The sequence below is a fragment of the Cephus cinctus genome, unplaced genomic scaffold (genome assembly GCF_000341935.2).
Source record: "Cephus cinctus unplaced genomic scaffold, Ccin1 Ccin1_scaffold1762, whole genome shotgun sequence".
NCBI lineage: Eukaryota > Metazoa > Arthropoda > Insecta > Hymenoptera > Cephidae > Cephus > Cephus cinctus.
Genome location: NW_014333980.1, coordinates 248,552 through 260,926, shown reverse-complemented (window position 1 = coordinate 260,926; position 12,375 = coordinate 248,552). Strand labels below are relative to the sequence as shown.

General features: G+C 35.3%; 2 protein-coding genes across 5 annotated transcripts in view; one reads left to right on the top strand and one right to left on the bottom strand.

Moving 5' to 3' along the window:
- The window catches only part of LOC107273596 (glucocorticoid-induced transcript 1 protein), a gene marked incomplete in the record, with an annotated part of 11,586 nt that extends 7,345 nt beyond the window's left edge, over positions 1–4,241 (top strand). Inside the window, 2 exon segments of the mRNA XM_015751963.2 lie at positions 1–1,766; positions 1,869–4,241.
- Positions 4,242–7,401: 3,160 nt separating this feature from the next.
- Positions 7,402–12,348, bottom strand: LOC107273589 (sorting nexin-29). Of its 4 annotated transcripts, none has more exons than XM_015751946.2 (12): positions 12,251–12,348; positions 11,739–11,777; positions 11,076–11,338; positions 10,453–10,754; positions 10,192–10,317; positions 9,649–10,046; positions 9,319–9,560; positions 9,025–9,240; positions 8,761–8,917; positions 8,486–8,626; positions 8,231–8,370; positions 7,402–7,981 (listed from the first exon to the last, which is right to left on the bottom strand). In XM_015751946.2, the coding sequence occupies exons 2-12, from the start codon at positions 11,739–11,741 to the stop codon at positions 7,894–7,896; spliced, it is 2,076 nt and encodes a 691-aa protein (XP_015607432.1). In that variant the 5' UTR covers positions 11,742–11,777; positions 12,251–12,348; the 3' UTR covers positions 7,402–7,893. The 4 variants fall into 4 exon arrangements, with proteins under 4 accessions (XP_015607432.1, XP_015607431.1, XP_024946728.1 ...); XM_015751945.2 differs by lacking the exon at positions 12,251–12,348 and adding an exon at positions 11,877–12,226; XM_025090960.1 differs by lacking the exon at positions 12,251–12,348 and adding an exon at positions 12,050–12,226.
- Between the last annotated feature and the right edge of the window lie 27 nt (positions 12,349–12,375).

Genomic DNA, 12,375 nt, shown 5'->3' with positions numbered 1-12,375 from the left:
GGGGGGGGGGGGGGATGGCTCGAACGTTGCGTAGCCCTATGGCCTTTTGTAGTACACTTGACAGGCGAAGAGTGAAAAGTACATGCGACACGCCCGAGATACATTCTCTAACGGATAACTATTATTATTAAGTTTTAGACGGAGAATCGAAATGGCGTCGCGATCGGACACGAATAATCAATGAGAGAGTATACTGTTAATTTATTCTCAGCGATTCACCATTGATGACTTTGTTTTTTTTTTTTTTTTTCGTACTTTTTTTTCTATCTGCGTCTCCGTCGCCACCCACCTGCAACGTATAACGCAAGGCGATTCGTAGATAGCTATTATACAAAAATAATGTAACATGACAGTCCGATTGCGCAGCTTTGAGAATACGGGGCCAATGAAAATTTCCTTCTGATTTATCATCGTGCGTTGTTTTATTTATTTTTTACTTATTTTTTTTTATTTATTGGCAAATTGTAAACGAGCGTCGTCGAGGAATCGTTAAACGGGAGTCGTCGTAGTGCTTGGAAGAAAGAGAAGAAAAAATAGAGAGAGAGGGCAAATGTGCGCTGAAAGAAAAAAAAACCAATTAAAATATCTCTACAGTGTGTGTATGCGTGTGTTTTATGGCGCGATGTGTGTATGTTTGTGCGGTGTGCGTGTACGATGGAAGGAGAGAGATTAAAGAGAAAAAAAGAATTGGAAAAATTATGGTAAAAGGATGTGGAGAGCGCGTCGGTAATATCCCATCGAATGTTAACGATAACAATAATTACAAGGCATGTCTCATGTTCTCGCGGTGGCAAGGGTCACCATAGGGCTACACGGTGGTATTCGTTAACGTAAGTCCGTATTACGTTAGAATTACAATCTGAATATGTACAACCCATTAAGAAGCATACGATTACGGGACGGAGAATGCGTGTTAACGGTGGAGAGAGGGGATGGGTTATGGGGATGATAACAGAGGGGATGTGGAAACACAAAAAACCCAATTCGAAATGCGAACGAATATTTTGGTGAGACGAGTAAGGAGAAGGAAGAAAGAAAAAAAAAAGATTAATGACAACTGACAATATTAAATATTGATTGAAAATAATGATATGCGGTTTTAAACGAGTGTGCGGTATCAGAGTATTGCATATAGATGAACGAATGCTTAATTTTTTTTTTTTAAATGACTGGTGTGCGTGTTTCTTTTGTAAAACGTGAACGGATCGCGTCGTGGCGACTTTTTTTTTTTTTTTTTTAATTAACATAGAACGTAATATCGCGTCTTACGATACGAGAATGACAGTATGTATGTATTATAATATCGAGAAATATCGTTTAAGCCATCGGCGAGTAACGCGAGGTTATAATGTAACACAACGAGGGACAGACCGACGTGTTCGTCATTTAATTCAAAAAGGCTACGCCCGATGATCTAGAAATTATTGACAGCTCGTAGATCGTCGTTTGGCGTCCCGACGACTGACGACGCGTCGCCACGTTATTTTGCCTTTTTTTTTTGTAATTACACAGACAATTGACACCGAACGTGTTTCAGATCCTCTTTTTTTATATATACACATATATATATATATATGTATATGTATATATATAAACTTGACACAGAGCGCGAGCGCATAAGCAAGGAAGCATTGGATCTCAGTATACATATATATTAGTGCGCGAGATATCATTCGAGTTTTTCACTTTATCAGCCTTACTTTATCCCTTGTGCAAAATTTATGTGATGTCGGAAGATTCGGCTTGGTAACGATTTCTTCGTCAAGGTTACCATTATTGGCTTACAGATGATCGATCATCAGCGACATAAACTATTGAACAAAAAACAATTACAACTCTGATTTCTTCTGTCATCTTTCTTCGTCAAGGTTACCATTATTGGCTTACAGATGATCGATCATCAGCGACATAAACTATTGAACAAAAAACAATTACAACTCTGATTTCTTCTGTCATCGAGAGCAGTATACATATATATATATATATATATATATATATATATATATTTATACATATATATATGTTGGTACGTGACGTATAAATAAGTACCATGTAAAGAAAAAGAAGAATGGCACGCGTTATCCGCGCGATGGCTTAAATTATCGTTTAAGTATTCGCAGATATAGCCACTCCACAAGTTCAATTTTATTTCTTTATTTTTTTCTCTCTCTCTCTCTCTCTCACTCTCTTTACCACTATCTATCTGTCTCTCTTATTTTCTCTTTATATCATTCTCTTCCTCTGTCTCTCACTGTCGCTTCGTTAAAATACACTAAGTTCTTGCAAACAATATTACATGGTTATGATTTATCTTCTTGGAGATGCAAAGACAAGTCTTCTCGTGGATAAACGGATAGAGAATGGAGGAACGTGCGAGGAGAAAAATTTTAATTTTTTATGCTACTTCCCTTTCGTCTTTTTTTTCATACTGGATATTATTATTATTATTATTATTATTACTACTACTACTACTACCACTACTACTACTACTATTATTATTATTATTATTATTATTATTATGTCTTCTCTCAAATACAATAGTAATATACTGTCTTATACTCTAATGTATATCTAGCTACAGCATTGAGAAATGTTAACACATAAGTACCTGGCACACTGGTCTATGCTCTCTTTGAACCAGCTCACTAGGAAATTTATGCCTTAGCATGCGTGGCACAGTGTGCTACAACACAATACACGAAGGTTAATTGTAGAGTCTGTGAGCGCGAGCGTTTGATGGGTCGCGAGGAGAAAGGTAACGAGCGCGGCGAACGAAAGTAACGGGAAGAAGCTGGTGTGGGAGCGAGGGAATATAAAAAGAGAATAAAAGAAAAAGAAATGAAAATGAGGAGAGGGTTAGAGGAAGAGAAATGATAATGATGCGTTTGCCACTAGTTTTTTTTTTTTTTTATATATCTAAAAGTGCGCCGTGATCTCACTGTACTTCGAAAATGTGTTCTTTTATTTAAAAAGAAAACTGTCTTTTTTTCTTCTTTTGATTTTCTTCATCTTTACGTCCCTCGAGCGCGTATGCTTTACGCCTTCGTACGTTGCCGTATCGTCATAGCCATTGTATTAGGATCCGTCTCTGGCACACCTTCTTCACAATGTTATTCCTCGATATGAAATTCACGACTTACGCCGGTCTCTTGGAGAAAAGTACGAGGCACAGATTTCTAGAGCACTTTAAGTCCGGACAGTCCGAGCCATGGGTTAATAATGCCTGCTTCGCGATTGGTCTTGTGGATGATGCCATGGTGGTTAGAAGGCTGGATGGGATTTTTTTTGAGACTGCGTTAAAGACGGGAGAGTCTCTCGGAGTCGTCTTCGGGAACTTGAGAGGGTTATCTTCGGTATGGGAGAGCCACGTGGTCGCGGCGTGGATGAGAATTTGAAAATTTTCAAGAGAATCGAGGATACTAGCATCCGGTTGACGTACCAAAGTCGAGTACGAAGTTTACTCGTGGATCTAAAAAAAAGTGATCCAGATTGATCGTTTGTCGGATGAATTTTTGTCAATAGAATTTTCGTGGTGCTGTCGAGGTAGTTTTTCGTTTCTTTTTGTCCGAGGCTCCATTTCTCTTAACCTTCGTGTAATTCGCATAATGTGTTATCATAATTATTGTTGGCTTTTGTTGTCAATTTCGTAAAGACGGAGTAACGTGCGTAAAGACTGCTAAATGATTACCTGTTATTTGGATAAATCCAAAATTGAACGACGAACAAAAAGTAAAGTGGGAGGATACGAATTCGTGTGAATTAGGCGGAAATTCTTAATTGTCTTATCGAGACGGTCGTAGGTTAATGACACTTGTACGCGACTCAATAGCGAACGATCCCCTTATGAAGAGTTAATAAATAAATGATTAAACGAAGGATTAAATGAAAAAATGCGATGGAAATGATAACTGATGATGATCAACCCGTTCGGTACATTCTCAACATATCTAAATCAATCTGAGCAGGTTTCAGAATGGCAGAATGAATTGTGTCAATTAATACATTCATTTAACCCTAGGACTGTCCAGATGTATTGTTGCAGGAACATGCACCTTAACGATAATTATTATTGAACATATATTGTAATTTGTAAGATGCTCAGAACGAGTCAAGTTTCCAGTACATAGAACATGTATGTTGTATAAAAATATCTTGGAAAGAGAAAACAAAAATTTTATATACCTGCTGAAAATTAAATGCAACTTTTATTCACTGTTTTATAATAAATATATGAAACATTATTTATTGTTTTTTTATTATAGCGTCGTGACGCACGAGCGATGTTTACCCTAACATCACGATAAACGTGATAATACTGATAATATTATTTCAGTATTGTCTTTGTAATAATGTTAATCAATTGGATAGTGTTCGTTTAGGGTTTATCTCTTTTTTTTTTATTATCCAAGAATCCCACCTTGCTGCTACTTTTTTTTGGTTATGATTAATATCATTTGTGTAACTTTTATTCGGTATAATTTGACTTTTTCGTTTTTGCAATATCGCAGGGTCGTTACGAAAATAGGGATTTTAATGAAATTTTGACAATTTAATCCAGCGGCAGGTTCATGTTTTAGAGTATCTTACAAAGTGCTCGCGTTCATTAACGTTGTCAGTCAATACTTAAATTTTATCAGAGCGAAACTTCTGGTCGTAGGTTGGCGAGTGAAATTTTTGAAAAATTACAAATCTTTCATCTAACTCGCTCACGTGTTTTCGTTCTAGTCTGTCCTAGGGCTAAATCAAAATTAGTCAGCGAAAAATATTAGCGGATACGCAGCGTAATAATTTTTTAAAAATTTATCCAATCTTCGTATCCCGAAGCTGGGACAGTAAGTTACACGAGGATAACCTGATTTCTGTTTTTGGCAGTTGAAAAATGAAATTTCTTTTTAAAATAATAATGAAAATCTATTGCTAATTCCACGACCTGAAATATCATTTGTATCCTCTGCGTTGAGATTCGGTAATCGTGATTGTTTGAAATAATATTAGGATCCTTGGTTGATCGACAAAAACCGTTGAAAAGAAGATCTAAACAAGTGTGAAATTTATCGAGTTAATTCGAAAGAGTGTCGAACACGTTAAATTTGTTCTTTAAAAAGAATGCCGCTTACTTTACTTCGATTTAACCATCTTTTTTTTTTTAATATCTTTATTTCTTCTCTTGTTCTTATAATTACTATATCAGCCTAGCGATAATTGGAAAGCGATTGGCCCACGCGCGGTCGACGCTTACCATCCGACTTGAACTAAGCACACTATTTTTTTAGTAAACGTCAACTACAATAGATACCATTGACTATTGTAAGTGAACATTTAGTACAAATGAAAGCTCGTTATTTACACGAGCTAAGGGCAAACCTTGCTTTTATAACGATGGAATCTATATACGTAGTAATAATTTCGAGAATAATTCCCAACGCGTAGATGCGTAGAGAAACAACAAAAAAAAAGAACAAAAGATGCTTCACACCCTATTATCAATATGGATTCCAAGCATTCCTGCCTGTATAAATACTCCTGTAAGAATGAATGAACCGATTACGATCGTGTATTTTTTAGTTTTACACGTAACTTCTTCATCCTTGTTTTGAGTAGGGAAAGACAGGGATAAAAAAAAACGAAAACGATGGAGAAGCAATAAAATTAATTTTTCATATTTTTAATCAAACCCGCGTTAGCAGCTTATTTTAATATACAGTATCTATAACGTATTATATCATCTCGTCTTTTTATCATAATATTATTTTTATAATTTTCATTTAGCAACAGCGAATGGATCGTAAAACACTAACTTGTCGTTTTGCGCTTTAAAGAGAAAAATTAATATATCAAAGTCTTAAGATGGATTGGATATTTCTAGAATTCACGAAGAAAGTAAATTAATAATCCACTCGAGTCCCACATTTTGGGGTTGAAATCGATACGAAGACTTTTTCTACGCTTTGTATTTGTTTGGAAGACAAAAACAAGAAAAACATTGACAAATATCGTTTAATCGATGGACGCCATTCATTCCCCTGTATTTATCTTATTGCGCCGAACAATTAATTTTTTTTTGTATTTCAACAAAATAAAATAATTGTAACGGAATAATGTCGGAGCGCTACCGCGGTTTTAAACAGACACAGAAACAGATACGAAACAAACACGTAAATTTTGGTTACTTTATGAAATGTCTATGTAACAATCCTGTGCGTGAAAACTTTTATCCAGATTTTCCTTTACTTTAGTATTTTGACTTATGGGCTTTGATACTATAATAACGAAATACTCTTTTTCCTCCCCTGTTCCTAATTAAATCATTAATTTAAGCATCATCTCTCATTTATATTATACATACATAAACATGATTCATCCTGATTATTTCTATTGTTTCTTTTCTGTCCTTTCCTTTCATTATTACACATTAATTATCAATCAAGTTACACCGTATAGTGATACACTATACATATTAAGATATAATTATAATAAACTATAATGATTTCTATTGCGAATGAGCCACCAGTTTTATTACTGAAAAACGTGTACGAGGTGACTTACATATGTTTCGGATACCGATTAAAGAAAAGAAAGAATGAAAAATTGTCATGCAGACTTAGCGCGTATTATTGCGAATTTTCCTTTGCGATTGATAGTTACAAATAGTTATAATAATAATTCATAAAAATATACAATTGGTATTATATTCTATGCAACCTACGTTTCTCAATATGGAATGGTGAGCATTGACTTTGGCTCCGACAGTGCATATGACAAGAGATTTTAACGACTTGTCAAACTTTAAAGTCAACGTCAGCGACTAATAAGGATTATTGAAAAGAATGTTCATGAACAAATAATTAATAAATGGATATCAATGTCGGAGAATGTTATATAAATATTGTAACCCTGATTCCAGTATAACAAGTCCGGTTCACCTTACCTCTCCATAGTGAGAGAATTTTTCTGCGCAACTTGTTAAACGTATGGTTCTTATTACACGATTAGTTTAATTATTATTTATCAGCGTAACGATGTATGTACTTGTTCCAATAATAATGACAGTATGCACTTTTATTTTTATCGGTAAAGTATAAATGAAAAAAAAAGTGTACCTTTTTATATTACTGTTAAGTCGCCTTACATAAATAAAATTTAAAAAAGAACTATATCATCAAAGTCATTATCATTCAATGAACCAATCACAAGTCTATCCTACTTAGTATCTAATTAATGTCTCCTTGATGCTTCTTTTCACACTTATGTACCATTATTATTTGCTGTTATTGTATTTTGACGCAGTCTCGTTTACGCGACGAAATATACTCTTAAATACATGGCCTGTAATTAGTCACTGATCTTATATCCGCGTTAATTCAATTAGCTATTACAATATTAAATGAACCAAAAGCATTGTTCGATGCATCCGCAACAAAATTTATTTGTAAAGACAAAAATAATTAACACTGGGAAACTCGATATTATTACTGCTTTTGAATTGAAGAATATATGAACACTATAAGAATCGAGCAGTTTTTACACGATAGGATCACAGATAAGTCGTGTTAGATTTTTGTTTACCGTTCCACTCGCAGGAACACAACAATTGTAGTACAACAATGGGAACAAACAGGTAACAATGGAAAAATCTGTCGCACGATCCCTCACACGTTATTTAAAAATGAATGGAATTATTAATACTATCGTTTGTATAAAAGGCCAGCTTTTAATTATCTTTAATACATATTAGACGCATTATATTTATATCTATACACAGATATATATATATATATATATATATATATATATATATATATATATTCCGATATATATATATATATATAGGTATACGTTGGTACACTAAATAAAATTTTTGTATGTACAAATTTTCTATAAAAGCATTACTGATTATAGACCCATGTATTGAGGCGAGGAGGAAAACGTATTTCTCGTAGAATTGCTCTTCTTTCTCGAATCTTCATTATTCGGTAGGTCGCTGTGAAAGAAACAACGTGACGCGTAAACTCAAGAATTTTGAATGATCATAAATTTTCAAATTGATTCGATCCTTTGTCTTTCGTTCGATTCAACGCTTAGAGCGATTCTACTTGATCAAGATTAATAAGACTGCGCTGAATCTCTATTAGAGTTTCGTCGCAGAGTCTCATAGACTGATGTAATGAAGTATGTGTGAGTTTATCAGTTTATTATTCGTTCACTGTTTGGATATTCGTGATTGACATACCCAAAGAAAGGCATCAGAGATACAAGAGTTTGTCTACTCGGCCTTGAAGAAAATGCTGGTGAACACTGAGCCAATCGACCGACGACTCTTCGTAACCATTGCTGTAGCTTTTGCCTCCTCTCTTCTACGAATTTGGCATCCTGAAACATGCAAAATTATAGGTTTTACAGAAAACTGCATATGTCATCTACCAGACCCACTGTATGTTGTTTCAGAATTGCGACTAGATCCTTTATTAACATGCACAACAATTACCTTATTTCCTATTGTCTTTTTTGGTGGAAATTCAAAAGTCGTCACAATGGCGTCGTGCTTTTTGAGCTCCTTGTAGAGAGCATAAAATTGCGCATAACGCCGATAAATATTCCACTCGGTGTCCCTGATACGGACGTATATCTGTAACAAAGATCGTATTACGCATAACAGAGATTTTTTATATCGCCCAGTAGCGATAAGATTCTTTTACATTGAATATGTAGAAATAATTTTTTGTTTAATGCACTCAAATATTATTCTTTAAAATCGTTTACCTGGTAGACATGATGTACATCAGATGATTGTCCGGTAAGGAAAGCTGATGGTATCCATATATGAATAAGACAAGGAGGTTCTGAAGGTAAATCATCCTCACTTAACGGACCACGAAGACATTCCAGTTCGGCTTGCAGTAACTTTACCAGCCTGTCCCTGTTATAAAAGCCAAGTGATACAAGTATCAGTTTCGTATAATATCACATATGTCATGCAGACTCATGTATTATCTTGATAAAACGTTTCTGTTGTGATCATCTTACCGGTTTGTCAACTGCATTGTCAATCTGGCATTGAATTCCATAAGTTCTGCATGCATTTCGGCGACTTGAATCAGTTTATCCTGATACTGCTGTGCTTCGCTATGATAATCCAAAGACTGTTCCTCCTCAGATACTGTAGTAGAGTCCGAATCTCTCCTCAACATTTGAACAGCAGTTACGTACTTGCGTAATTGCTGTCGCAAAAGTTCGTTCTCTCTATCGTGATACAAAATAGTAACGTCAATGGAATATCAGAATTTGAATTACACTGTCATTAAAGACTGTTAACATTACCTATTTAAAGTTTGTAATTGCAGATCGTGCCTTTCAAGATAGTCTTGATGCTGCCTTTGAAATCTGGCCAGCTGTAATCTACTTGTTACAGCATCTTCCCTAGCCTGCTCTAAAACCTCACCCATAGCTATTAATCTAATACGCAGAGCATCTACGTCAAGGTTCTCAGCATCTGCATGCATATCCAGACCCACCAGTGGCTCTGTAGCTTCTACAGCAGCTTCCGTAACCTCTGTAGACTCCTAATACAAAATTCCCATGTAATTTACTGTTAAATATCCAGACGAGACTTTTTAATAAAATTACTATCTGGTAGTATAATAAACTTACGTCTGGGTACATTGAGGGTGTAACTAAAAGATCATCTAGAGTTTGTTCTAATGGAGAAACAGGAACAAGTCCTCCCATATTTCCTGAATCCGTAATCGGCGTTAATACTCTCTCCTCATCAAGAGATTCACTACAAGACCAATCCACTGGCTTCACATTCAGGACTATATTACTGGTATCGCGTTGCTGTTGTACTGGCAATGGGAAAACGGAAGGAGATAGCGAGTTTTTGGTAGACGCTACTATCGGAGAATTGAGACAAGTTGGCGGAGCGCTGACGGATACGGCAGATATACTAAAATCACGTTCTTCCTGCTCCTCTTCCTCTTCGTTATCAAACGATATAATATGAGTTGGCACTTTCTTTCGGCGCTTCTCCAAATCCGTACTTGACGTGCCTAGATGAATAAAAAAAGCTATGAAACAGATGGCCAGTACTTATTGTATCTCAATACGATAAGATGTATTAATTTGTAATGTAATTATAATGGTTGTATGCCTACCTGATACTGCTTATTATTAAAGTAAGAAAGGAATGAATACCTGGTATTACGGACGAAATAATTGGCTCTGATTGCGAAACTCTGCACCTGCCAATTTCGCTTCCACCGGATCTGTCGTCGAGCTCTTCGTTGTCTATCCTTATGGCAAATAGAATAGTTCCAAGACCTAGTATTACAATATTGGATTATTAAGGGCCAATAAGCTCTTCAGGATTTAGTGCTAATACATGCTTCAGAGGGAAAGGATATCATTTTATGACACGAATATAAACATTGTTATTGAAAGGCACTGAAAACAAACCTGCAGCTACGTGTGGTAGCACGGATGATCTCTCCTGGTCGAGTATAAATGCCCATTCTTCGTAAAATGGACTAAGGGTGTCAGAATTAATTATGGCGTGTAAATGACGCTCAAGAGATCGTTCATTTAAGGCTGCTCTGAGCCACGCACGACCACGACCGTAATCCGTATGAACTTTTCTTAAGACACAGAAGCGTTCTTGCTCATGCCATGTGAGCTGCTCTCGAATACATGGCCAGAATGCCATATCTGGAATGCTTGTAGTCTTTGAGGACCCACCAGAGACCAAGTCGGATACATGTCTATTTAACAAACAGGTAGAATTACAGGTAAATACTGGCTATTGATAGCCTAAAACAAAACGTATGGATTAAAGGGTGAAACTTGAGACTGTATGGTCTATATCATTTTTCCAAAATGCTTGCAATGTAGTATGATTCATATGTATACAAGAGATAAGTCTTACACTAGTCAAACAGTCCTGCTACTACTGTTTTAAAAGAAATAACACAGGAAGAAGTTATATACAAAGTTTATCACTGACTGTACTATACTTAAAACTACTCTTTACTTAGGACCTTAAAAAATTTGGTCTGGGAATAATTTTAACATAATTCAAATACCTTAACGCAGAATTGAGTTTCTCAATACGATTAATACGCAGTCCATGGCTAAAAATCTGCTCAAATATATAACACAACTGAGATACGCATGCCTCTGACTCTGTTGCCAATTCTGCACGACCACCAAATCTAACATGACACTGTTTTGCAGCCGCAAGGAGATCTTCTTGTAACTTTTGCCTATCAGCGGTGTGGTTGGACATTTGATTGTTATCTGCTATGTTATGCGATCCTGGCACTATGGCCGACATCATACGCAGAGCCTATAAAACGATTAATTAATTATGGAGCTGTTTACTATTTATTATCAATTCCATTTCATTGTGTGATACAAAACGGTATTATCATTGTATAAGTATACCTTACAGCATTTTATTGCAATTATGTAATTTTAAATAATGATCATCAACCAATACTAGAAAATTCAATTTTTTTTCGCAAAATTATTGATTTATACAGAGAAAGTTGCAAGAAGTATTGTAAATTATTCAATGTTAGCAAATTCTTGCAATTATTTTAAATCTCTCCTTCACCTACGCCTTGTTGTGCTAATTAGGTGACATGACAACACATTTATTTTCGTACAGCTTTTGAAGATTTAAACTAATGAACGTACTAAAAAAGTGAAAGCCTAACTGTATAAAGAACAATCAAAATACTAACCATAAGAGCTGATCCAAAGAATTTGATGCTAGTATTACGCTGTCAACAAATTACAATCATTAGGTGCCAAACATTCACGAAAATATCATGCAAGTAAAATTCACAAGTTTGATCACATAACACGCTAACACTTCTTACGTTGTTATAACAATTTTCAACATAACAAATGCTGAACACGATACTTCAAAATGCAGAGGTACTAAATGATGGCTAGTCAAATGATTTCATTATGGCATCACAACGAAACTTGGAATAAAAATTATCGATGAGAAGCAATGAAGTGACGAAGCCCACAGAGGGGCGGAATTTACTTTGTCCTCGTTCTTTTCCTTTCTACCATTGTCGTATACAACGTAGAAAATCTCACGCGATACATTAAACTGAAGGCAAAATGCGCAATCCGCAAAGTAGCGATGTTATTATTCAATTACAGCTTTCTTTATTTCTGACTGTTGGTAGAAAACATTGAGAGGATCAATTGTTGTAAAAATTGTCCTCATCTTGATACTTACAATTTTTAGAGTATTATACGTAATCAATAACTGTGAAACTTCAACTAAGAAAGTACAAAATTGATTTTATGCATTTGTATTTGTGTTGGATAAGTTACTCCATCGGTAAAATTGAGTTGGACAAA